We start from the raw sequence: 23,361 nt of genomic DNA, 5'->3' as shown, positions 1-23,361 counted from the left end.
TTACAACTATACTTGGCGGTATAAACTTCATGGTAAATATAGGACAGCATAACCCTTTGATATTGATATAACGACGACACTCTTTGGACTTCTTCGTCGCTCGGGGAGATACGAAGAGCTCCATCCTTGGTTCACGCTTGCACGATTCCAGTTCGTGTTGTGGGTTAGTCTTCTATCATTACAGAACTGGATACAAGACAGTCTCACTCTTTTAGTTCCCACTCACTTTCCATCTTTATCTCTTTTGATGTTCGTTTGATCTACTATAGCAACTCTATTACGTTGAAAAAGGCAGGATATCGACCCAAGTCGCTCTTCATATTATCGACTAGGGAATTTAATAGATTATACATTTGACAAGAGACTCCCAGACTATACGCTAGTTAGTCATCACCGTCATCGCTGTTTCCGTTAAAAAAAATGGTGAGAGCAAAAACAAAAAAAATCTATTTTTGATACCTGTAATAGGATACATCGATATGAATGTCCTTTCCGTCTTCTTTGTTCTATCCCCTAATAACACTGCGTTGGAACCATGTGGGAATAGAACGACTCACTTGCACTGACCTTTCACATGCAATCTCAAGTTCACCTTTCATGTTTATTCACGCATTTTCACAATTTCATGCATTCTGCACGAGACCAAAATGGCGCAACTTTCATGCCCCTTCATGAGTTCTCGTTCACCAAGAGAAAACTTCATTTGTCCCTTTGTATTTATTATTCATTGTCTTTCTCGGTTCGAATTTGTCAACGTTATAATTGCTTTGCTCAATCTATGATAATTATTCTCACTTTTCACGAAACGTCACACAGTGAATCGATAATTAGCAGACGAAAAGTACAAATTCACAAATGGACCTCATCGAGGAAAAATTATGGATTGGTAATTGCATTTTCTCTTTTCGCACTCGTAAGAGTTGGCCCTACATTCGTGATTGCTTTTAAAATCTCGTTACCTGATCGTTTTCTCAGGAGGTTTGTCTTCAGCTCTGGATAAGAAGCTTTTGCGTGATCATGGCATCACAAACATTGTAACTGTCGATATCAAACCTCTGCCCCCTAACGGACGGCTCTATTACCTGTTTGTCCCGGGTAAATATTTGAACTGCTGAACAGATTTTTGCTGTCATCTACACTGTTCTGATCTTGAATTACAGCCCATGATGTGAGCAACCAGGATTTGTTTGTTTGTTTTGAATCTGTCTTTGAATTCATTGAAAAAGGATTGAAATCAGGTGGTGTCCTTGTCCATTGGTATTCATAAGATGCTGCAATAGCTTTAAAACGGTTTGGATACTTCATTGTTTGAATTACAGTTTTCATGGAGTGTCCCGGAGTGCCACGTTAGTCATCAGCTACCTTCAGAAAAAGCACAAAATTTCAACTGAGGAAGGCTTGGCAAGGTGGGCTGCTTAATTGATTATAAAAACGTAAGTATTAATGACACAAAACCAAACATGCCATTATGCTCTAGACTTCAAGCTGTCAGACCATCTGTCATGCCCAATGAAGGCTTTATGGCCCAACTCAGGCTTTATGGAGTGCTTATGGAACTGAACAAAATGGACTCGATTGTCTCTAGATGGTACAATTTACAACAAACGGCTAACTTGCATTGTAAGATAACTTGTCTCTACAGCATCTTATTGCAATACCAGTGAAATACTATTCCCTCATAGGTGGTACTCCAGTGGCCCCTCCACCAGGAGAATTATCACGCCAATCAACACTGAAGTGTAAAACCTGCAGGTAAATTACACAATAACTTAATTTTATATAACACGATTTATAAAATCTTTGTTTTAAGGTATGTCCTAGCTTATGGCGAAGATGTTTTATATCACAGACCAGAGGAAAATCCTGACTGGAGGGATCTTTCTTGGGTTCGATTTGCTCTTTCCAACCAGCAGATAAGAATAGATTCCTGCCGGCAAGCCTTTTTTGTCATCCCACCACCTTGGATAACTGCTAGTTCTGCACCACAGGGCAAACTACTATGCCCAAAATGCCGATGTAAAATCGGAGCGTTCAGCTGGAATCAGAATCTAAAGTGTCCGTGCGCTGCATCGTACCAACCGGGTTTCTACTTCACCCCTTCAAAAGTCGACTTCATCGCCAGCAAGTGAGTTGAAATAAACTTTATTGAAATCCCCAAAACAAAATCCCTCTTAGACAATAAGGAATGATAAAGCATTAACATGCGAACAGTGATACATCCACAGCTCTTTTCCTTTACAATTGGCTAGCCGCGGCTCGATCCAAGATCCAAAGCAATTCAGCCGGTTTGACACGATTAGCTGGCAAGTCTTCCTTGTCCTTTAGTAGACGCTGGAAAATTGCGTAATTCAAGCTTATACTGAAAAGAGTGGTTAGGATGAATCAGTTTGTTTATGTCATACCTTAACTAATTCGGCTTTGCCAGCGCCGGCGAATGGGAAGACAGCGCTAAGGGCGTTATTTATGATAGGATAAGTCAACGTAACTCTGCTTGGCGGTGGCTTCGGCGAATCGTCGATCGAAGCTACCCATTTATCTGTTACATCCAACAGTGGATGACCTAATTGGTGACAGATGTTGGAATTAATGAATGCACGGAGCCGCGTTCGAACCCTGTTGGATAATATTGAACCTATCCTAATACCTGGAAAAAGAGAACAAGTGTGTCCATCTGGACCAGCCCCAAGTAATAACAAATCTAATTTCGGTAGATCCACGTCATCAGGGTACAGAGCTCTTAGTTTACGTTCATAGTCTTCAGCAGCCTCCTTGGCTAAAAGAAATTATATCAGTATGTGCAAATATGAATTCACTTGTGATTTAATTACCGGGCAAAGAAGGATCGATGATGACGAATTGTTCATCGGTGAATGGAACCTTAGAAAACAAATTATTCTTGTAAACAGAAAACGTACACTCGGCGTCGTCAAACGGCACGACTCGTTCATCACAGAATATGAATTTCCATTTAGTCCAGTCAGATGTTATCATAGGTAAGCCTTTGCAAAGAAATGTGGAAGCTGAGCCACCTAATAAATCAGAAATTGTTTTATAACCATTGCCTATTAAAAACTCCTTATTGAGGGATCTATTGATATAAAACTTATTTTCCATATAATAATTATAGGACCTTATTATTCCTTTACAATATTCTTACTGTTTGTTGTTGTGTTATTTTAGCTATTTTTGGAGAAAGGAACCGAAAGTTGCGATTATCATTGTAAACTGAAATCTAATTACTCTTTTATGTAACCTAAAATTAAAATTAGGACACACCTGACAGGCCCATAACGAACCGATCTCTCTCTGCAATTGCTGATTTGGATTTCTCTTCGACAAAGTGAACCAGTGCGTGAATCACTTGTTCCTCAGAATCGACCACTTCTATTTTCTCCATTATGTCCAAAGATTCAGTATTTAAGTTATACTGTTGTAATTCGCTTTGATTTCCGGCAACACTTTGACAGTGACTGCAGTAGCAGAAGATACGAGAAAGCCACGAGGCAGACGACGACATGCCTGATCTAAACTTGTTTGATCTGTTTATAATTTTGGAAAGTTTCCGGTAGACTAGAAAAAATTTCTAAAAGTCCGGTGAAATAGAATTAGAGCATAAAACGAAGCCATGGCCGTTTCCACTTCGGTTACAACGATAAGAGAAGCCTGGTTGCAGTTAAATGGTGTCATGTGCCTCTACAAACCTACACAAATATCATGGAGGAAACTAAGGAGTATGCTCGCTTTCAATATTTCTAGAGGTAACCCTTAGATCTTTTTAATTAAGGTGGGAATAACATAACTAAACCTACCCTTTCAATCTAGATATAAATGAACTTGAACCAACCAGTCCAAGGACATATGTGAAAATTGAATCACTCACTGATGGCACAAATGTAGATCTACCAGCACCCACTAGTTATTCAGTAATCACTACCCCAAATCTTGCTGACCATGAACTTGTTAGAGGACCAGCAATTCTTGCTGATGACCTTCGATTACGCTCAGGAAACTTGCTAGGTTTTAGGACTGCCGGAGTAGTTGGTAAATACATACAAACACATTTTCAAAATTGAAAAACAAGTTATTAAAACAGCTTTAACAATTTTCTGCAGTGGTAGGACTTAACAAAGGTAATAGAACCCTGCACAAACTAAATCTCAGCCGACCTACAAGTGTATACCATATTAAAAGTCAATTTGGACTGGCCACTGATTCTCATTGGGATGATGGTAAGGTTTGGGAAAAAACCACCTTTATACATATCAGCAGAGACAAACTGAATCGAATACTGGCATCAATCCAAGCATCAAACCAAAAGAAAATGTTTGAGTAAGAAAGTAATACTTTTCTTACTGATTTTTCCGTGTCCTAATTGTGGTTAATTTTATACAGGTATTGTGGAGTAGACCCCCAAAGCCAAACTGCTTATGAACTTGCCAGTAAAGGGTTACTTAGACCTGCAGTTAATGGACCTCCACTTATTTATGGAATTAAATGTATTCATTTTAATCCTCCCGATTTCACATTAGGTAATCAAATTTAAACATTTACTGCACTGAGTGGTGTGGATAAGCATTCCTATTCATCTTCTTAGAAATCCATTGCGTTAACGAAAATGAGCAGTACATGGCAGCTCTTATCCATGATCTGGGTTTATCGCTGAAAAGTACAGCTGTGTGCCAACAGATTCGTTGTATCCGCTATGGGTGCTTCACAGTAGATGACGCATTACTTAGAAAACATTGGTCACTAAAGTACCTTCCAGACCACATGAGTCATTGTCACAGGAAACTGAGATCTCTTCCAGATATAGGACCACAGTTAGCCGCTTACGATCGGCCACAACCATCACAACATCCGCCAACACAAAATTAAAGTAAAAAGACGTAAACTATATCCTTATTATTAACGAAACCGCGTGGATTATAACCACTCAAGAAATACAACGTGAAAATAGTGCTATAATCGTAATCAGTACTTTACAGATAATGAAGGCCCAGCGCAGTTTCGTAGCGCTCCTCAGATAGATAATCCGTACTGTAAACATGGAAGAAAAAACGCCATTTCCAGATTTTCAATTACATTTACATGGAAAATTCGCTAATCGGAGACCTATTCGAAGATGGACTGTCATCAGATGAGCCGCTCGTTTCTCTAAGTCCGAGTACGCTACGGACTTCTTTACCAACCGAAGGAGAGTCTTTAATTTGTATGAAAATTCCTTCAGCTTTTGCTAGCGCATCTTCCAGGTCAATGTACAACGCCAGATCGTTTACATGCTGTCAACAACAAACATTGTTAATAGGTACAAAAGTATTTAAATTTTAATTCATTGCAATACCTTAAGTATTTCAGTAAATCCAAAACGATTTTCCAGGATAGTGTTCCTTTGACTGTCCAAAATACTAAGGGCGAGTAATAGGTGAAAATTGGATGATGAATACGAATCTAAGTCGCCGTGGAATGGCCCATCTGTCCAGAAGATTTCCCATAAGCGCAGAATTTGGGGGTAGTTGAACTCGCGCTTGAAGAGAACCAAGAGCCAGCGAAAGCAGAAAAACAAGTTGCCAGAGTCGCGAGTATCCAGATAGGAGGCCAAATGAGGATCAACAGCTTGCACTAGTGTTCGAAGTTGGCTCAATTGTCGCTTGATACCGGCCTGGTCTAGCTGGAAGTTCAAATTCTACACGACAATGGTTAGAGCTTAAAATAAGTGCTGCTGAGGTTATTAGACGCTTGACGCAATGACTTACTACGCGCTCCATGTATGCCACAAAACACCAAAAGGCATCTACCTCGTCATCTAGAACGTAGAGAAGCGGGGCTAACAAATCGCTCATACCCTATATATATAAGAATTTTCTAACAAACATCAATTTTATGAGTCTTTTTAATAATTTAGATTTACCTGAACATATCCCAAGTCGAAATCGTACATCATGTACGTCATGAGAACATCACGAAGGGTGGACACGTTGGCATTATTCTCACCAGCATAAAAGGGAATTGTTCGATCTGTTCGATTAACATCTTTTTCTATAGAAAACGGAAAAAAGATGTTGATGAACTAATTGAAAATATTCCAAATGGTCGGTTTGTTTTGTTTTTCTTCTTACCAATTAAATCTTTTCGTTGCTTGAAAGCGGCAAAACGAGATTCTTGATCGGCAGACATTGAACGCCATTGAAGCTTCATGCGGAAGTAATCTTCTTCTTTTGTGTCACGTAGCTCTTTCCTCTCAACCTGGCTTGTGTTCCAGGGGTAGTAGCCTAAAAGGAATTTCCAGACTTCGCTTCTGATTGACGGCTCTATTCCCTATTCTCAATAGATTGTATGATGCATCTAAGTAAAAACCTAATGTTATTTAGTATCGTTTACCCCTGAAAATATTTTGCGGCGAATCTCCTCTGAATTCTGGATCAGTCCTTCATCATCGAAATAGGTTTGCCACTCCACTTCGGTTAAGGGTTGCCCTCGTAGAACTTTCGGTCTCGAAATCAGATCTGCCACTGGAGGTTGAATTACTTCATACCTGAAATTCGTTATGAGAAAGCGGCTCACTTTCACGATTCCACTACGTAACAACTTAATTTAATTTGTATTACCCTTCAACAGAAGAATCAGAGCTACCCACAAGCACCGTGTTTTCATCTGCATCGTAGTTGGCAATGGGAACGCGTTGAACAGCCGTTGTGGGTTCATCCAATGACAAACTCTTATGAAGTAATTCTGCGATGTCTTCGTTTGCCTTTTCCTCTTCATGCACTAGAAATCAGCGATAGATGCATTTACATGGAACTATTTCCCTTTAAAAAATACTAAACATACGTAAGTAATCTGATATTTTTGAAAAAGCTGTCATTGTTGCAGTGTAAGGATCTCTCTTCAGATCATTTACGAATCTCCAGGCTCCAACACCAATTTGACCCAACTGGCCTAAATTTTGCGAAAAATCGTAGTCTCACGAAGACTAAAAAAAAATGTTAAATATAGAGGATACCTAATCTAGCATAGCTGGCTGAATGCATAGCGGCAGGGTTTTTATCCGGGAAAAGGCGGAGTTCAGCTAGTGATCGCTCATACGGATCTCTTCTTGCTTTTGGGGATTTGGGTTCACACAAAATCATCGAGTCATCATGGCAAGATCTAGTGATAAGGATGAAATAATACTCCTTTTAAGGATCATTATAAGATGTCCTGGTTATACCGTTTCAACACTAAATGCTGTGTAAGAGCATCAAGTAGACCAGATGTTGATCCACCGGGAAAAATAAGGTTAGAATATGTTGTTCCGTCAGTTTGCACAAATGTTACATTGCAAGTCCTTGCAGGGTCTGCTTTGGCCCCACTATTGTGTCTTCTAGGTTGGCCTGGGCATAATCCAATATGTATAAGGTAAATAAAAGTTGAACAATATTTTTATGAATACCACTGCTTTCAGATAATGGAGACAAACAGATGCACTTCAAATCCTCTACTTCAAAACGTATGGGCCTTCCGATACCATTACTGTGATACCCAACAGAGCCTTGATTAGGGTTAATCACAGTCCAATCAGTTTCTGCTGATCCAGAGAATGGGGGACCTCCAATGTTTTCCTCACTTAACCATAGCATGTATATTCCTGTTTTCTACAAAGCAAAAACAATAAGATCACCCCGTGGATCTCTCTTGCTACAACATTCAATTTTAAAAAAACGAAACCTCTTTAACGATGCGTAACTTTCCTAGATGAAGATTAGAACTGTCTCCACTAATTCCTTTCGTAGTCAATAGAACTCCGTCTTGCTCGTACAGGAGGAACTAGGAAATAACAATTATAAAAATGCTGTCACTACAAATTCTATGGAAGCTACGAATATTAAAGCTTACAGATCCTCCATCAGCCTCTGAATTATGCATAGCACTTCAGGAGTAATATTGTTTTACTGCTAAATCCAGATTGAAAACTTTGACGATGACTCAGTGTGACGCATGAAAAATGGTAAACAATGTGTGCACGTTTCGTGTCAACTGGCGAGTCGACTGCGGAAGACGACATAAAAAACATCGCAATTGGATGAAGATGGGAAATATTTGACAACGCTGTTTGGAAATAGGAAAAAAAAACAAATGAATGTTCGAATTCCGGTTCGGATTTTCAGTTTAGTCAGCAATGTGCATTGTGTTAGTGAACACCTGTCTATCTCGATGAGAAGGTAAATATAATTACGCCACCCATGAATATATTGGTTTTTAAAATTGATTTATATTAACGAATTTTTTGTTTAGACTCCTTAATTGAATTTATACCTCTTAGACATTAAAGAACAAAAACTAATTTGGTAAAAATTAGGAATAATGCCTTTAGTTAATGTAGCTCATATTGAACAGTGTTGGTGTGACACAATAAATAATCATAAATAAAACTTTTGTTTGCATTAGGGTTTAGCTTCAGAGTTATCTTTTTTTTTCCAGCAGCAGTAGAGAATGAATTTATTTCCAACATAAACTATGGAATGCTGCTCCTTTGGTAAGTCCAAATCTTCAGTTGATCTATAGCAGTCACCCAAGCCAAACATGTAGAATTAATATGCACAATCATCAAAAAAGCCTGAAGTTGTGTTCCGTTACCTTCATATAGAGTAAGCCATTTGAAAAAGTAGTCCAGTATGCAATGTTTGTCTATAGTTGATTGAAATTGTAAAAATTTGAATTTACTTGTCATGTTTGAATATTTTTTTCCCATTTTGAAAGACATTAGCTATTAATAATATCACTCCCCATACCACTAGAGAATTTTTTTTTATCACACCTGGTCGTTGCGGTTTTATCTTGTGTGGGCTCTTCATTTCGTGTTGTTGTTACATACTATTTTACAGTAGCCTTGCTGTGTCACTGCCAGATCTGGTAGAGACGTCGTTAGTTTTAATTTTTTTAAACTATAATAATTTATGATAGTAAAAGAATACCAGCCAATTTCTTCGTAAAATCCGCCTTGGTTCTCGCGAAATCTTGCTTCATTGCCGCAATATCTAAGTAAGATATTATCAGTAATTTGAAAGTTGTAACAATTCAAAATAATTTACCATCCAATTTCTTTGTGGCGTTCACGAAATCTTGTTTTATTACAGTCAAATCTAATGAAAAGATTCTTTATTATCTATTTCATCAGGTTAATTATTGAAAAAGTAAGCCCTACCGTGAAACTGTTTTATGTAATCAACCTTCATGGCTGTTATAGAGTCTTGTTTAATAACTGACCAATCTAATGAAAGTTCGTTTGGTTTCAATTTTGGGATAATTTATTATTCAGGCTATTACAACAGTACCATCAAATTGCTTTGTATAATCCGCTCTCATTGCGCTCACCAAATCTTGCTGAGTTGCTGCCAAGTCTAATCACACTTTGTTAATATCCATTTAAAAAAAGAAATTCTTTGAACTGATCAAAATTACCGTCCAATTGTCTTGTATAGTCTGCCTTTATGGCCTCCACTAACTCTTGCTGGGCTGCTTCCAAATCTAATCAAAGTTCAATAACGTTGTTGAAAACTAAAAAAATTCATATTAGTGAAATGCTACCTTCCATTTGTTTTACGAAATCTGCTTTGACGTTCAGCAGTTCATGCTTTATTACCGCAACGTCTGTTCAGAAATATTTCATTTAGCACCCAAAGTAAATCAAAATTAGGGCGCTTAGTACCATCCAATTGCTTTGCATATTCCACCTTAGCCTCTGTCAGCCCTTGCTGAATTGCTGCCGAATTCAATGAATTAGTATCTGATAAGCGTAATTTAAATTAGTTTGCGTTGTTTTACCATGCAGTTGTTCAGTAGCGTTCACTAGCTCTTGATTAACTGCTGCCAAATCTATAACAAGATTTTGTTAGTTATTTTTGGAAGTAAAATTAGAATTCGATGGCTACCTTCGTATTGTTTTACGTAAGCTTCTTTTGCAAGCATTAGATCTTGCTTGATCGCCGCAAAATCTAATTAGATTTGGGTTAATATGCATTTCACAATTTTTTATTGCGATGCTTACCTTGCGATTGGTTTGTGTAATCCACCTTGGCGCTCATTAAATCGTGATGACTTGCTGTAGAAATTCGATCAAGTCCAAATTAATTTTAAAAAGAATTGCCAATCACGTAATTTGAAAAATTACCTTCCAATTTCTTGGTGATGCTCATAAACTCTTTTTTTAATGTTGCGGTATCTAAAATGTCGTCATTCATGTTCACGTAAAAAAATATTCGCTGTTCAGTTTGTTCAAATATTACCGTTTACTTGTTTGGTGTAATCCGCTTTAGCGCTAACGATGTCCTTTTGGATTATCTTGATGTCTAATTAGATTTACTTATTAATCAAAAGAAAAACTATGTCGTAGCTGTTGATTTTACCGTTCAAATATTTTGCGTAATCTGCCTTGACGGTTTTAAGAGCTTGCAGTGTGGCTGTAAAAGAATAATCAAAAGGTACTAAATGAATCAAATGAATAGCAAATGACAGACGTAAAATATAGTACCGTCTAATTCTTTAGTAGCGTTGATCATGTCTTGTCTTGCAGCTGAAATTTCTGCTCGACAATTTGAATGAAAATATTAAGTCCACATTCTCTAACGATTTAGATATAAAGTACCTTGTTGTTCTTTTACATAATCCGTCTTGGCAGACATTAGTCCATGTTGAGTTTCTGCGAATGTAACCAAATTAATTATTAGCGTATCTATTCCAAAGTAAACAAATTCTAAAGAAATTACCATCTAATCGTTTTGCGTAATATGAGCTGGTGCTCACCAAATCTTGTTTACTTTGGATGACACCTAATAAAGTTTGTTATACTCGTTAAAAAACATTGGTCTTTAAATAATGGGACTTGTACCTTCCACTTGTTTGGCATAATCAGTCTTGATAGTCATCAACTCTTGCTGAATAGCTGAAGGAAAGCGGATGATTAAAATTAATTTTTTTAAATGACACAAGGATCTTTATACCATGGGACTGTTTGGTATTGTTCATTAGCTCGTATTTAATGGCTGAAATATCTGTTAAAGAATTCATTTGTCATTTAAAAAGGTAATTCAATCAAAACCTCCAAATTTTACCTTCTAAATGTTTCGAGTAGTCTGTTTTGGCAACCATTAGATCTTGTTGGGTTTCTGCTCAAAATTGAAATATTTTAGATGTAAAGTAAAATCGCTTACGACATTCGCCTACCTTCTAATTGTTTAGTAGCGTAAATCAAATTTTGATGGAAAATGACCGTCATATCTGTAAACAATTTACTTTAGTAATGCGTTTGAAAATAAGGCTATTGACATAATACCGTCAAGGTGTTTCTTATAATCTGCTGTAGTGTTGACTAAAGCTTGTTTGAGTACGAAGACACCTGGAAAACAATTCGTTTACGTAATAAAAAATAATAATTTGAGAAAAGTAAACATTACCCTCCAATTGTTTTGCATATTGATCTTTGACGTTCATCAGCTCTTCTTTTTCAACTGCAGTATCTATTAAAATTTTCGTTGTTTTTCAGATGAATAACTATTTAAACTGCTGAAATATGTTACCTTTTGATTGCTTTACGTAATCCTCTTTGACGCTCACTAGTTCTTGATGAATCACTACCACAATTTGAACATTTTGATTAATGAACAGCCCAAAAGCAAATGAAAATATTTAAATTATCACCGTCCAGCTCCTTCGTGGCGTTCATTAAATCTTGTTTAACGAGGGACACATCTATTCAAATTCGATCAGTAATATTCACATTGAAAACAAGTTTAACTCGTGATATTACCATCCAATTGTTTCGCGTAATCCGATTTGGCATTTAGCAAATGCCCCCTAATGTCTGCCATGTCTGGGAAATGTTGATTAGAATTCTTTTTAAACACTTGAAGTTAATAGGTGTATTACCTTCATTTTGCTTTGAAAATTCTTCTTTGGCGTTCGCCAAATCTTGTCGAATCAGAGCCACATCTAATAGGATTTATTGATGCGTTTAGTTTGAAAAAGCCGAAATTTGATCTTGAAATAATTTATACGATACCTTCAAGTCGTTTTGCATACTCCAACTTTGTGTTGGCCAAGTCTTGTCGTACTATGGCTAAATCTAAACGAAAATTGTTATAAATATCTGTTGAACATTTGACCCTGCTGAAGTTTTACCTTCCACCTGTTTTACGTAATCTGATTTAGCGACCACCAGTTCTTGTTTCATGGCTTCCCATTCTAATGAAATTTGCATAACAATTTGGGAGTGAATAGCAAATCAAATGAAATTATTGAAAAGTTACCGTCCATTTGTTTTGCGTGATCCGCCTTCATGGATGCCACCAAATCCTGTTGGGTTATCGTCAAATCTAACAAACTTTTCTTAGTACTTCCTGAAAATTTCTAAACAGTACACTCATTAAAATTGAAAAGTTTAGCACCTTCGAATTGTTTTTTGGCGTCCAAAAATTGTTGCTTGAGTACACCCATGTCTGAAAAATGGGAAACTGTTGTTGATCTCCCAAAGAATCAAGTTCTTAATGTAGAAAAATTACCTTCAAATTGTTTGACGAAATCATCCTTTGTGCTCGTCAAATCTTGTTTAATTGACTCATAATCTAATTAAACATTTAATCAGGACCAATTGATAAAATTAAATGAACTAGTCGTTACCGTCCAATTGTTGAGTATAATCCGATCTTGTGGCGACGAAATCTAGTCTTACATCTGCCAATTGTTCTGTTGCATCTACAAATTATGAAAAAACCATTACTTTTAGTATCACCCTATTTGATCTATTGAAATCTCTTGCTTTTTAATTCTTGTTTTAAATCCACGACTTCAGTTTTTGTTTCGGCCAACGTTTTCAATGAAGACTCTAAGCGACGTGTAGTCTCAGTCAGGTGCATTGAAGTTTCTGAAAAACAATCCTCATTTCATTCATTGCCAACAAAATCTGAATTATATTTAATTGTACCTCTCAAGCTACTGCCTAAATCTTCTGCTGTTTGTTCCAGTTTTTCGAATCGCGAAGATGTCCTTCTAAAAATGAGTCCTCTCCCTTCTGGCACTTTCTTGGGCACATCTGAATGCGGGTCGGGATAAAAGAAGTCCTCGTACGGTTGATTATCCCGTCCGTCCTGTAACTGAGCCGATGCGACACAGGCCAGCGCAACAACTACGGCGGCAAACTGAAAATCGAACGAAAAAGGTACCAAATTTTAATTTTTTGAGTGAATCCCTGTGTAAATATGTGCGCACTTACTGAGGAGCTCTTCATGTTGTGTCAACAATATTACAACTAGGGTCCCATTAAGCAATGCAAGCTTTGACCATCACCCCTTTATATAGTCTACTTACGTTAACTGTTTGCGTCCTTATCGGCTTTCACGACGAGGGCAGGTTTACATTCAAACGGATCGAAAAATCTTCCCACATTCTTTCGAGGCGTACTAATAGAGCGCGTAGAGCATGTATTTTGTTTGATGTGCAAGGCCATTGTCCTTTGATGACCGTAACTATGCAGCTTAACTAGTTTGTCAAACATTTCGATTTGCGGGTTTAGCTCCCGTTATTTTGGAAAAGAAATCGTTATCTGTTTTAATTTTCTTTTGATTTCAAAAGAAATGTGACCGATTTCTACGTTTTTTTTTAGTTTTTTTTTGCCAAAGAAAATAATGGAGACCTACGATTATCTCTTTGGGTGAAGTCGTATCGTGATTGCTTAGCTCTTTTAGCCAGTCCAAACCAATTTTGAAAAACTATGCGATTCAAATCATCAGGGCTCCTTTGATTGAACAGCTTGATATAGGAAACATGTCCAACGCAACTAACCCAACTGTCTAACTCGTGTCCCTAGTAAAACACGAATGCTTCATTAAATTCCAGACCATCCGGAATGCGCTTAGTTGTGACGGATTTAATTGATTAACCTACACTCTTCTCTCCCATATTTTTTCATCGGCTTGACATTTATTATTTTCAAAGTAAACAAAAAACTTGTTGCTACTGTAGGATATTGTAAAACAACATAAAGACTTGTTCTGTATCGTGCGTTTTGTATACGATCAGATCTATGCCGACAGGAAGCTCCATGGCTACCGTTAGACTCTACTAATGAGGATGCATCCTTCATCGCTCAAAAATCCTTTTAACAAAAAATCCTGACATAATAACAGTTGTTTATGAGATAAAGTGATCCTACTTGACATTTCAGCCACATTCTGATAGCGCGAACCCCAATAACATACTTAATTGTCTTTGTGTGTGGGTGCTGGTAATTGGGTTTGTTGGACATACTGCCAACCAGTAGTAACGGGAAGGTCAGTAAAAAGAAAAATCGTGTTGCTGATGTTTGGTTGTTTATTCGTTAGATTTTTTGTGAATCACATTCTAATTGTTGATTGAATCAAAATAATATTGGGAAGCGAGTGGGAATCATCTTATTTGTGTTACTAATTTCAATCTTGCTCCGTCATATAATTTTAATAGCCAACGTTTTAGCTGACTAGGTCAACAATGAATTTTACAGGTTCGAACGTTTTAAGGATTACATCGCGTTTGATCATAGAGAACATTCTGGGTCTGTGGAACATGTTTCGTTTATCTGGACAATGTAAGCTATTTACGGCGATATGGCGAGTTGAGCAATCGTGTTGTGTTACACATTCTTGTGTTTGGGCGACAACACACGTAAAAAATAACAAGACTCTTTTCCCCCCTTTTTTTACTCTGAAATTAGAGCAACTACCTTTTGCGTAACGGGAGTAAGCAGAGCGTGACCTGAAGGTTTTGGGGTAGGCACTTCTTTAAAGAAATATATATATTTGCGGTGGTATAGCAATCCAGCGAAAAAGATAGTTCATGAAACTTGTTATCTGCAATTCTCCGTTGCTTGTCAATGCATTGAAAGGAGGACAAAAGGCGAATGATTATGAATAAAAATCCACTTGTTTGTCTTGTTTATACATTTTTTTTGCTTTCTTCTTTTAGTTCGAATTGGGCGCCAAAGAAGCTGTCATCATACACTATTGCCACGTCGAATGATGTAATTTCTTTTATCTGCTCATAAAAGTTGTTAAGTTTAATTCGTGTTTATAATTCTTTCGCTTATCTAAAATTGATGACGAAAACTAATCTCCTTTACTTGTTGCTTCGCGAACTTATCTGTTTCAGTTAAACATCGCAATCGCGCTTTATCGGAGAGTTGGAGCACTTTCACTTTGACAGCTCTCTATTCTCAATCGTGCAGTGAATTCGTTGTATTGAAATGGCGGATGTTTTGAACAAGGCTCAGGAATTGGGGGTAGAAAAGTATCCTCGGAAGTCAGAAAAATGGATTCAGTATGGTACTGCTGGATTCAGAACTAAGTATGATGCATAGTGGATAACTAGTTGTTAATGTGTTTGTCTTCCATAGGATGTTGATCATATTCCATATGGTTATCTTTACTAAAAGTTAAAAAGATGTATATGTATGTACTTTGCTTATTTAATTATAGAGCGGAAGAACTAGCCCATGTTATGTATCGGATGGGGGTTCTAGCAGCCTTTAGATCCATGCAGAAAAATGGTAAATTGGTTTAATGTTCAGCTTTCCATGGCAGCTATTTATAATTTCATCTCTATCTAGCTGTTATTGGTGTTATGATAACTGCATCCCACAATGATGAACCTGATAATGGAGTTAAGTTGGTTGATCCACATGGAGAAATGTTGGAAGCAGCATGGGAAGTCATTGCTACCAAATTAGCCAATGTCAAGTGAGTAAAACAACTGAGTTACAAACAAATTCAATTATCAACCTTCATAATATGTGCTAAATCATGTTTCTGTTAACTGACAGGAATGAAGAACTTTCATCAACAATGAATGGTATATTGGAAGAAAACAAAATAAAGCTTGGAAAAAGTGCAATGGTTTATGTTGGCAGAGACACGAGGTATGTTCTGCAAAGCCAAAAAGCTAACTCTTTATGTAACTCTGAATTGATTATTATATTTCAGGCCAAGTAGTCCATACTTAGCCCAAGCAATCATTGATGGCGTTGAATCAGTTCAAGGATGTGTCACTGATTTTGGTGTTGTCTCCACTCCTCAGTTGCATTTCTTTGTTACTTGCCAAAACACGAACAAAGCTTATGGAGAACCTAACGAAGAAGGGTATTTTCAAAAGATAGCTACAGCATTTAAAGCTCTCAGGGGAGAAAATGCTGACAATGGCCAGTACCAGCATAGTCTCACTCTTGATGGAGCTAATGGGGTTGGTGCTTTAAAAATGAAGGTTCTTCAGGAATACTTGGGAAATAGCCTTGAAGTGTCCATTTTCAGTAGCGGCGAAGGCAAGCTAAATTATCAATGTGGAGCAGACTATGTCAAAGTTCAGCAGAAACCTCCACAAGTAAAATTTCTCTAGCATTCTGTCCCTTCATTTCACTTGTGACAATGTGTAACTTCATTTTTACAGAGCATGCAACTTGAAGTAGGCCAGCGTGCGGCATCAGTGGACGGCGATGCCGACCGTTTGGTTTATTACTATCGAGATGCTCAAGGAAAATTTAAACTGCTTGATGGTGATAAAATTGCCACTTTAGGTTTGTTGTTTCCATCGTTCGTTTAGCTTTTTACGCTAACTTTAAAAACATTTCATTGTTTTTCTAATTTTCATAGTCGCTGGTTATATTAAAAAACTGGTCAAAGAAAGTGGCTTGAACCTGAACATGGGACTAGTTCAAACTGCCTACGCAAACGGAAGTTCAACAGAATATATCAACAATACTTTGGTAATTGGATTTCGATAAGATGTGTCTTGAATTCCCATCTCATGTTCTTTATCTTAATGGTAGGGAGTTGAAGTGGCGTGTGTTCCAACCGGTATCAAGCATCTTCATCATCGTGCTCTAGATTTTGACATAGGCGTCTATTTCGAAGCGAATGGCCATGGCACTGTTATATTTAGTCCTACGGCCATCGATATCATTAAAAAAGCTGCCTCCGATGAAACGTATTAGAAACTTAGTCGATACCATTTCGTCATAACTAATTATTCAGATTTGTTCCACAGTCTACCGGCAGATCATGTCGTAGCCGCAAAACGACTCTTCTTATTAATGGACGTGATAAATCAAACAGTTGGCGATGCATTATCAGATCTCCTACTGGTAGAAACAGTGCTTCATGCATTCGGTTGGAGTATTGCTGAATGGGATGCAGCCTATACCGACTTACCAAATAGACAGATGAAGGTCTACATCTAGGTTCTGTAGTCTATCAAGCAGATTGTAATATATCGTTTATTTAAAATAGGTCAGCGTCGCTGACAGAAATGTCATTCAGACTTCAGATGCGGAACGTCGTTGCGTGGAACCTCCTGGATTGCAAACCGAAATTGATTCAATAGTGGCTAGATATAACAAGGGTCGTTCCTTTGCTCGGTAACGAATTGCTAAATTGGATATTTCAAAAAAATTCCAAGCTTGTTCTTTGTTTCTAATTAAATTAATTTGTTAGCCCATCTGGTACAGAAGATGTAGTTCGAGTATATGCGGAGGCCGACACTCAAGCTAACGCCGATCAATTGGCACACCAGGTAGCATTGAAGATCTACGAATTAGCTAATGGTGTTGGCCCTGTGCCCTCTCTGCCCAACTGAAATAACAATGCAATGAAATCAAATTAGGCAAATGTCATGTGAGTATGGGGTATATGTTAGTGATGTGTAAGATTTTATTTGATGTTGGATTAGATTTCATATTTTACAGCTGTTATGAAACTTCGTTTTCAAATACACATTCCAGCCTTGTTTCATTGAATAGTTCAAGCTGCGTAATACAAGTGGAGTCAGTGTTGTGTTGGTTCGTGGCGGTTTTGCATGTTTTGAATGTTGATTAATGGCATTGATTTATTTTTTTTATAGTGTAAATTTTAAACATGAAAGGTAAGTACCTCAAGTTTGGACCAAGAGGTAATGTAAATCAGTGAAATCAACCATACAAGTAAAATCTTATCTTGTATGGAGCTCTACAAAGAAAATTTTGCCAGCTTGTGAATCACCTTTTGTTTCTTGTGCTTAAACTTTTTAACCTCTTTTAATATTAAAAACAAATAAAAAAGACAAAAATCTGGCTAAACTAAGTAGTTACAATACCAGTAAATAAAATTGAACAGTTATTTGTTCCCAGAAACTTAAATTTTTATCAGAACTAATTGGATGGCCTTGAATTCAATTCACTAAACGTTGAATTTGGAAAATTTGACAAGAGGTCTCTTTTTATAACAATTCCGTCCATTGGACTTCCTCTCTACCCCAGGCCAGTGAACAGCCAATCATCAACGACCTCCTTTGTTCTCCAGTAGAGGCGTTTGCAATACACCATTCAGTGTTGGATGTAGTAAGTGCGCGTGCTGGAGCTGTAAAAAAAACTAACAATAATTTCTCATTTCTTTCTTTGTTTTTTTTTTTTTTTTATTCAAGTGAGTATAGATTTATCTTCTATTAGGCTTTTGAAGTTGTTAGTCTATTGGTATGTAAGATGAAATTTCAATGAAAACATTTTCTACTCTGGTCTCCCATGCTTGTTCTATCGTCTTCAGTTGACCTCTAGAATTAGTCACTCTTATCTAAATCTGATTCAAGCTCTTCAGGTTGCGCGAGAGGATATCACGAAGAGGAGTTCATTTGGCCTTAGCCTACCTAATCCAAGTGATTTTAACCATGTCCCAAAATAGCAAAGGTAAAAAGATGTCAGGTCAGGCTTCATCTGCATTAAGTGACACGGATGAAGAAGAATACATTGTCGAGAAAATTCTTGACCGGAGGTTAGTTTGGAAATTGTTTCTATTATTCTATAGTTAATACAAATGGACAGCCTTGTAATATAACTGAATCTTTAATATCATATTAGGGAGAAGAATGGTGAAGTTGAGTATTTGCTGAAATGGATTGGCTTTTCAGACGATGACAATACTTGGGAACCCAAGAAAAACCTTGGTTGCTATGATTTGATTACAGCATTTGAAAGCAAAAGAAATGAGGAGGAAAAGATGAAAAAGAAAAATAGTAACAAAAAAGAAAAAGAAAAATGTCTACCGTTAAATGAGAATCATGAAAATAAACAAAACAAGCTAAGCCAAGAAAAAAAAGCTGTGAAGAAAAAAACTAAAGTGCAGGTTTGTTTCTAATACTTGTCTCATGGCAATAAACATCAAGATGTGGCCAGTAAATCTATGGTTTTCTACATGTTATTATAGATACCCAGTCTTTCAACAGGATTTGATCGAAATATGGAGGCTGAAACAATTATAGGAGCGACCGACGACAGTCCTAATGGTGAACTTCACTTCCTCATAAAGTGGTTTGTCCTATCTAATTCAGTATCAATAGCATCATATACGCAGTTAACGTATCCAGTGGCATTAGTGAATATTGATCCTCAGCCATGTTTTATGTGACGACAATGTCCAGTTTTCTTTAAAAGTTGGGATACTATTATTCCTGCGGTTAGATCATTGCTCTTGTTAGTCGTTCCGTTGCTATTAAAAGCCATCCTAGACACACTGCTGATGCGTTCTGATGGTTTAATTTCCAGGAAGTCATGTGATGACTGTGATCTAGTTCCATCAAGCCTAGCTAACAAACTTTGCCCGCAAGTCGTGATCCAGTTCTATGAGAAGAACTTGTATTGGCCAAACTTAAAGGGCAAAACTTCCGGGAAAAATTGAGAAGACAGCATATACTTAAGTATCATTTTTATCATTGTAGTGAAACACCTTTATTAAGCGTTGAAGTGTGGCAAGGTTTTTCACGTTTGTCTTATACGTTCGTCTTTATCTGTCGATTTCTCATGTGGACCTCGAATTCCCAAGTTCTTCATACACGGTTTTTATACGAGAATGAAGAAACCACCTCCTCAAGTCTAAATATGTGTTTCCCGTTGAAATGGAACACATCTTAGCGTATCTTATGTAGTTTCCTACTGGAAACCGTTGCAGAATATCTTCAGATTGATGGCAGTGTACCGGGAATGACTCGGTTATTTGCTGGCGCTGTTTTGCAACACTGTTAACCGGAGCAGCGTTGGCATCCCCATCCGCTTTGACATTCGTCGATCGCAGTACTTCTAACTAGGGGATGATCGTGGCCGTCGTCGACGTTAATCTCACCTGTAGTTTTGCCTCAGACAGGTACAGATAATTTATTCGTCGATTTCTAACAATGATAACGTGTTTTATTCTCGAAATTTATCTTGTTTTTAATTTGCTGAACGTGTAACATTTAATGTTGTGAACGTTTAGTAACGAAAGAAAAGTTTATGTTGGTATTTCATGCATTTAAAGAAGTAGCTAACCACGGGAAGCGATCGGTTTGGTAAATGTTGGAGCGACATGGTTGTAGAAAACAGTTACGCAAGAAAAGCAAAGGTGCATACAATCACTGAAAGCTTAAGAAAGGTAGGGATAAGAAACTTTCTTTATATCTTTCTCTATATTTTAGGGTGTTTGCCATTGTAATTGCCATGAACTTGTAACAATTCCATTTTTCAATCTTTACTTTAGCTTTTGATCTACTTTCCTGGACAAAGCGTTATTTAATTTGCATGGATATTATTAAGAAGTTGTCATTAAATTTAATTAATTTGACACATTTAATGTTTTTTTATTTGTTTGTGTTAATTTAAGGTTTTTTTTACCAAGTTTCATCCACTTTTATTGATGCCTTATAAGTTAAAGATCTAACTTTGCTTGTGTTTAAAGAGATCAGGACAATTTGGCGTGTGACAAAGTATATGTTAAACATAAAATTATTTGAAAATTATTCAGAGTTAGAACAGTTGAAATATCAAGCAGATTTAGATGCACGGAGAAATTTTTTTATGGTGTTCTGCAGGTACAAGAATTACACTCACATACTTGAACTGTATTGAAAAGGTTGTCGATGCATAATAATTTCTATTTACTTTCAGGAATAGCAGGTCTGTAATGTGAATTAAAGTAGATGATTACGTGATGAATACCAGCAGTGTGAAAACCTATGAGAATCAGCGAACCTATAGTATGGTACTATAAATATTTTAAATAATTAATGGAATTTAACAATTTCGTTCCTCTTTCAATGCAGTTTGAAAGAGACTTAGAGTTAACACTTCAGCACCTACCCGAACAAGGATTGAATAATCGTCGTTTCCTAAAAAGCAATGGAGTACTATTGGTAACAGTTTGATTAAATTATGGATTAGTATGCTAACATAGATTTAGAGCTAATAAATTACGAAGTTGAAATAACCTCTTAGTTTCCACAATTAAGGGAGACAATGAAGCTAGTTAGCATAACTTCAACTTACCTGATAGGCTAATCGAATGACGATGGTGTTAAGAATTGTAGTGTATTTGTAGAGGAAGGACATTTTACGAAAGTGAATATTTAGCGTCGTCTACCGCCTTAAATACTCGCAGACACGTGTCACATTGCTTTCTCGGAAGTAGAGTGTAGGGTAGAGGGACCTAATTCTGAAGGTCGATAGGTTGAAGGGCAAATTTTTATTTCCAGGTGAGCCCGAGGTTATAGCCATTCCCCATCGATTTATCCTACGTTACTTTAATTTTTTTTTTGTTACCAAGGCCCTAAAACAGATGAAGAACCTCGGGCATTCACAAAAAAGGAGGGGGGAGAGGAAGAAAAAAAAGAATCTAGCAGCTCAGTAGCTCTTTCACCTGCACGCGGTGCACTAGTGTAGATTTGTTGCTTGCACTCCCCATCTAATTAGTTTTAGGACGTTCGCACGTGCACCCAACTTTCGCAATTAGTAGATTCGTCAACTACGCACTAATAACGCACTACATCAGCACAGGGTTTTATTAGTTGGGTAGTACGATAAGTCTAGATGAAATAGGTAAACGTAGATCAAGTTAAGGATAAGTAGGTCTAGAGTTAAGAGTAAGGCCACTTTAAGTAAAGCGTAAGCGTAGTTCGCATCAGTTCGTTACTTTTGCACAACACTATCTCCATTTCGCCATTTTCTTTCACTGTTTTATGCCACTATTAATCCAAACAACCTCCTGATCATTAACTAACGATTAATTACCAATTTCTTTTTCCAGGAAATTTTTATTCAATGTAACTGTAATTTGTGTACCTCATCCTGTTAGAATTAAGATGAAACTTATTGCTGTTTTTTGGTTTTTTTCGTTTCTGTACAATCAGGAGGGTAATCCTGATCTCTGGGGCTCTGGGGTCGAAGAGGACACTGGACAACGAGAATTGCCGTCGCAGCCACTGGAATATCGTCCATGATTTTGAGGTATATATTCAAAAATTTAGTATCTCACCATGTTTTTTCGGTTTGTTTTAATAATTTATGTATCTAGGAAGGCCACATCTCCATCGAAGAGGACCGTTGGACAGCGAGGGTTATCGCCAGGATGTTAGTCCAAAATTCCAAAGTATTTAAAAAATTTAAGTGCCTTACCATGTTTAATATGTTAATCTGTGTATAGGGGGCAGGCAACACCACCGAGGAGGACTACAGGACGTTGGGGATCGCCGCCGCCGCCGTCGCCAAGGATTGCGAGGTATCACTTTAACAATTTTAAGTGTTTAATCGTGTTCGTTTATGTATGTAAGATGATTAGATCACCACCGAAGAGGACCACTAGACAACGAGGCTCGCTGTTGGAGCCACCGGTCAAAATTGTCAAGTATTTAGTTGAAAGTATTAGGTTGTGAATTATGGTTTTATTTTGTTCTTATGTATTTAGGAGGGCCTCACCACCATCGAAGAGGATGCTGGACATCGAGGATCGCCGCTGGAGTAACAAGATCGTCATAATGGATGTTTCAGGTAAATGATTTGTACGTCTACGTGTAACCGTGTTTTATTTTGTGTATTTAGGATGGCCAACATCACCACCGAAGAGGGCAACTGGACAACGAAAATTGCCGTCCGAGGCATCAGGATCGTCGCCTAAAATTGTCAAGTATTACATTGAGTATTTTTACCATTAATTCATTCACCATTAATTATTGTTTTTTATTTGTTTAGGAGGACGCCATCATCGCCAAAGAGGGACCACTGGACCACGTGGTTCGTCGTCGGATCCACCAGGATTATCGCCCAAAATTATCAAGCATTTAATTGAAAGTTGTAAGTTATAGACCATTATTTTATTTTGTTTTTTATGTATTTAGGAGGGCAGGACCACCATCGAAGAGGATGCTGGGTATCGAGGATCGACGCTGCAGCAACGAGATTGTCGGCAAAGGTATTGAGGGTTTTGTAAAAGTAAGTCTAAGTGTTAAATCGTGTTCTTTTCTCTGTATCTAAGAGGGCCTCACCATCACCGAAGAGGGCGCTGGAGTACCGATATCGACGCCGTGGATGTTTCAGGT

General features: G+C 37.4%; 8 protein-coding genes across 8 annotated transcripts in view; 5 read left to right on the top strand and 3 right to left on the bottom strand.

Annotated features, from left to right (window-relative positions):
• Nucleotides 1–23,361, top strand: part of LOC130698162 (EMILIN-1-like) — a gene marked incomplete at its 5' end in the record, with an annotated part of 50,318 nt that overhangs the window by 7,563 nt on the left and 19,394 nt on the right. The window lies entirely within an intron of this gene.
• On the top strand, nucleotides 731–2,129 carry LOC130697894 (dual specificity protein phosphatase MPK-4-like). The gene is made up of 7 exons (XM_057520683.1): nucleotides 731–886; nucleotides 976–1,095; nucleotides 1,161–1,257; nucleotides 1,320–1,406; nucleotides 1,478–1,620; nucleotides 1,683–1,752; nucleotides 1,811–2,129. The coding sequence occupies exons 1-7, from the start codon at nucleotides 856–858 to the stop codon at nucleotides 2,127–2,129; spliced, it is 867 nt and encodes a 288-aa protein (XP_057376666.1). The 5' UTR covers nucleotides 731–855.
• On the bottom strand, nucleotides 2,127–3,529 carry LOC130697900 (6-phosphogluconolactonase-like). Its single transcript, XM_057520691.2, has 5 exons — nucleotides 3,277–3,529; nucleotides 2,829–3,029; nucleotides 2,645–2,773; nucleotides 2,403–2,560; nucleotides 2,127–2,331 (listed from the first exon to the last, which is right to left on the bottom strand). The coding sequence occupies exons 1-5, from the start codon at nucleotides 3,515–3,517 to the stop codon at nucleotides 2,236–2,238; spliced, it is 825 nt and encodes a 274-aa protein (XP_057376674.1). The 5' UTR covers nucleotides 3,518–3,529; the 3' UTR covers nucleotides 2,127–2,235.
• LOC130697892 (pseudouridylate synthase TRUB2, mitochondrial-like) lies at nucleotides 3,491–4,876 on the top strand. Its single transcript, XM_057520681.2, has 5 exons — nucleotides 3,491–3,758; nucleotides 3,823–4,041; nucleotides 4,113–4,329; nucleotides 4,393–4,529; nucleotides 4,595–4,876. Exons 1-5 carry the CDS (start codon nucleotides 3,626–3,628, stop codon nucleotides 4,873–4,875), a joined length of 987 nt encoding a protein of 328 aa, XP_057376664.1. The 5' UTR covers nucleotides 3,491–3,625; the 3' UTR covers nucleotide 4,876.
• Nucleotides 4,890–8,034, bottom strand: LOC130697890 (TBC1 domain family member 15-like). Its single transcript, XM_057520679.2, has 14 exons — nucleotides 7,873–8,034; nucleotides 7,705–7,803; nucleotides 7,430–7,631; nucleotides 7,208–7,370; nucleotides 7,001–7,146; nucleotides 6,829–6,936; nucleotides 6,606–6,765; nucleotides 6,379–6,532; nucleotides 6,117–6,315; nucleotides 5,909–6,036; nucleotides 5,754–5,843; nucleotides 5,342–5,683; nucleotides 5,113–5,279; nucleotides 4,890–5,037 (listed from the first exon to the last, which is right to left on the bottom strand). The coding sequence occupies exons 1-14, from the start codon at nucleotides 7,900–7,902 to the stop codon at nucleotides 4,980–4,982; spliced, it is 2,046 nt and encodes a 681-aa protein (XP_057376662.1). The 5' UTR covers nucleotides 7,903–8,034; the 3' UTR covers nucleotides 4,890–4,979.
• Nucleotides 8,781–13,458, bottom strand: LOC130697901 (uncharacterized). Its single transcript, XM_057520692.2, has 36 exons — nucleotides 13,244–13,458; nucleotides 12,956–13,169; nucleotides 12,791–12,895; nucleotides 12,652–12,726; nucleotides 12,534–12,596; nucleotides 12,420–12,470; nucleotides 12,282–12,347; nucleotides 12,154–12,216; nucleotides 12,035–12,097; nucleotides 11,902–11,964; nucleotides 11,783–11,845; nucleotides 11,674–11,724; nucleotides 11,553–11,606; nucleotides 11,430–11,492; nucleotides 11,309–11,371; nucleotides 11,200–11,253; nucleotides 11,088–11,141; nucleotides 10,977–11,027; nucleotides 10,865–10,918; nucleotides 10,743–10,805; nucleotides 10,622–10,675; nucleotides 10,508–10,558; nucleotides 10,383–10,436; nucleotides 10,263–10,325; nucleotides 10,148–10,198; nucleotides 10,025–10,078; nucleotides 9,909–9,971; nucleotides 9,802–9,852; nucleotides 9,686–9,739; nucleotides 9,565–9,627; nucleotides 9,439–9,504; nucleotides 9,312–9,377; nucleotides 9,182–9,247; nucleotides 9,069–9,119; nucleotides 8,952–9,014; nucleotides 8,781–8,886 (listed from the first exon to the last, which is right to left on the bottom strand). Exons 1-36 carry the CDS (start codon nucleotides 13,256–13,258, stop codon nucleotides 8,828–8,830), a joined length of 2,277 nt encoding a protein of 758 aa, XP_057376675.1. The 5' UTR covers nucleotides 13,259–13,458; the 3' UTR covers nucleotides 8,781–8,827.
• Nucleotides 15,178–17,824, top strand: LOC130697891 (phosphoacetylglucosamine mutase-like). Its single transcript, XM_057520680.2, has 11 exons — nucleotides 15,178–15,348; nucleotides 15,480–15,550; nucleotides 15,611–15,740; nucleotides 15,824–15,919; nucleotides 15,984–16,377; nucleotides 16,444–16,570; nucleotides 16,647–16,759; nucleotides 16,823–16,980; nucleotides 17,041–17,221; nucleotides 17,283–17,410; nucleotides 17,487–17,824. The coding sequence occupies exons 1-11, from the start codon at nucleotides 15,248–15,250 to the stop codon at nucleotides 17,626–17,628; spliced, it is 1,641 nt and encodes a 546-aa protein (XP_057376663.1). The 5' UTR covers nucleotides 15,178–15,247; the 3' UTR covers nucleotides 17,629–17,824.
• Nucleotides 18,613–19,877, top strand: LOC130697896 (chromobox protein homolog 1-like). The gene is made up of 4 exons (XM_057520685.2): nucleotides 18,613–18,794; nucleotides 18,881–19,145; nucleotides 19,227–19,330; nucleotides 19,565–19,877. The coding sequence occupies exons 1-4, from the start codon at nucleotides 18,691–18,693 to the stop codon at nucleotides 19,695–19,697; spliced, it is 606 nt and encodes a 201-aa protein (XP_057376668.1). The 5' UTR covers nucleotides 18,613–18,690; the 3' UTR covers nucleotides 19,698–19,877.

Source organism: Daphnia carinata, chromosome 9, assembly GCF_022539665.2.
Source record: "Daphnia carinata strain CSIRO-1 chromosome 9, CSIRO_AGI_Dcar_HiC_V3, whole genome shotgun sequence".
NCBI classification, from domain to species: Eukaryota; Metazoa; Arthropoda; class Branchiopoda; order Diplostraca; family Daphniidae; genus Daphnia; species Daphnia carinata.
This window is presented reverse-complemented; position numbering and strand designations above follow the sequence as displayed.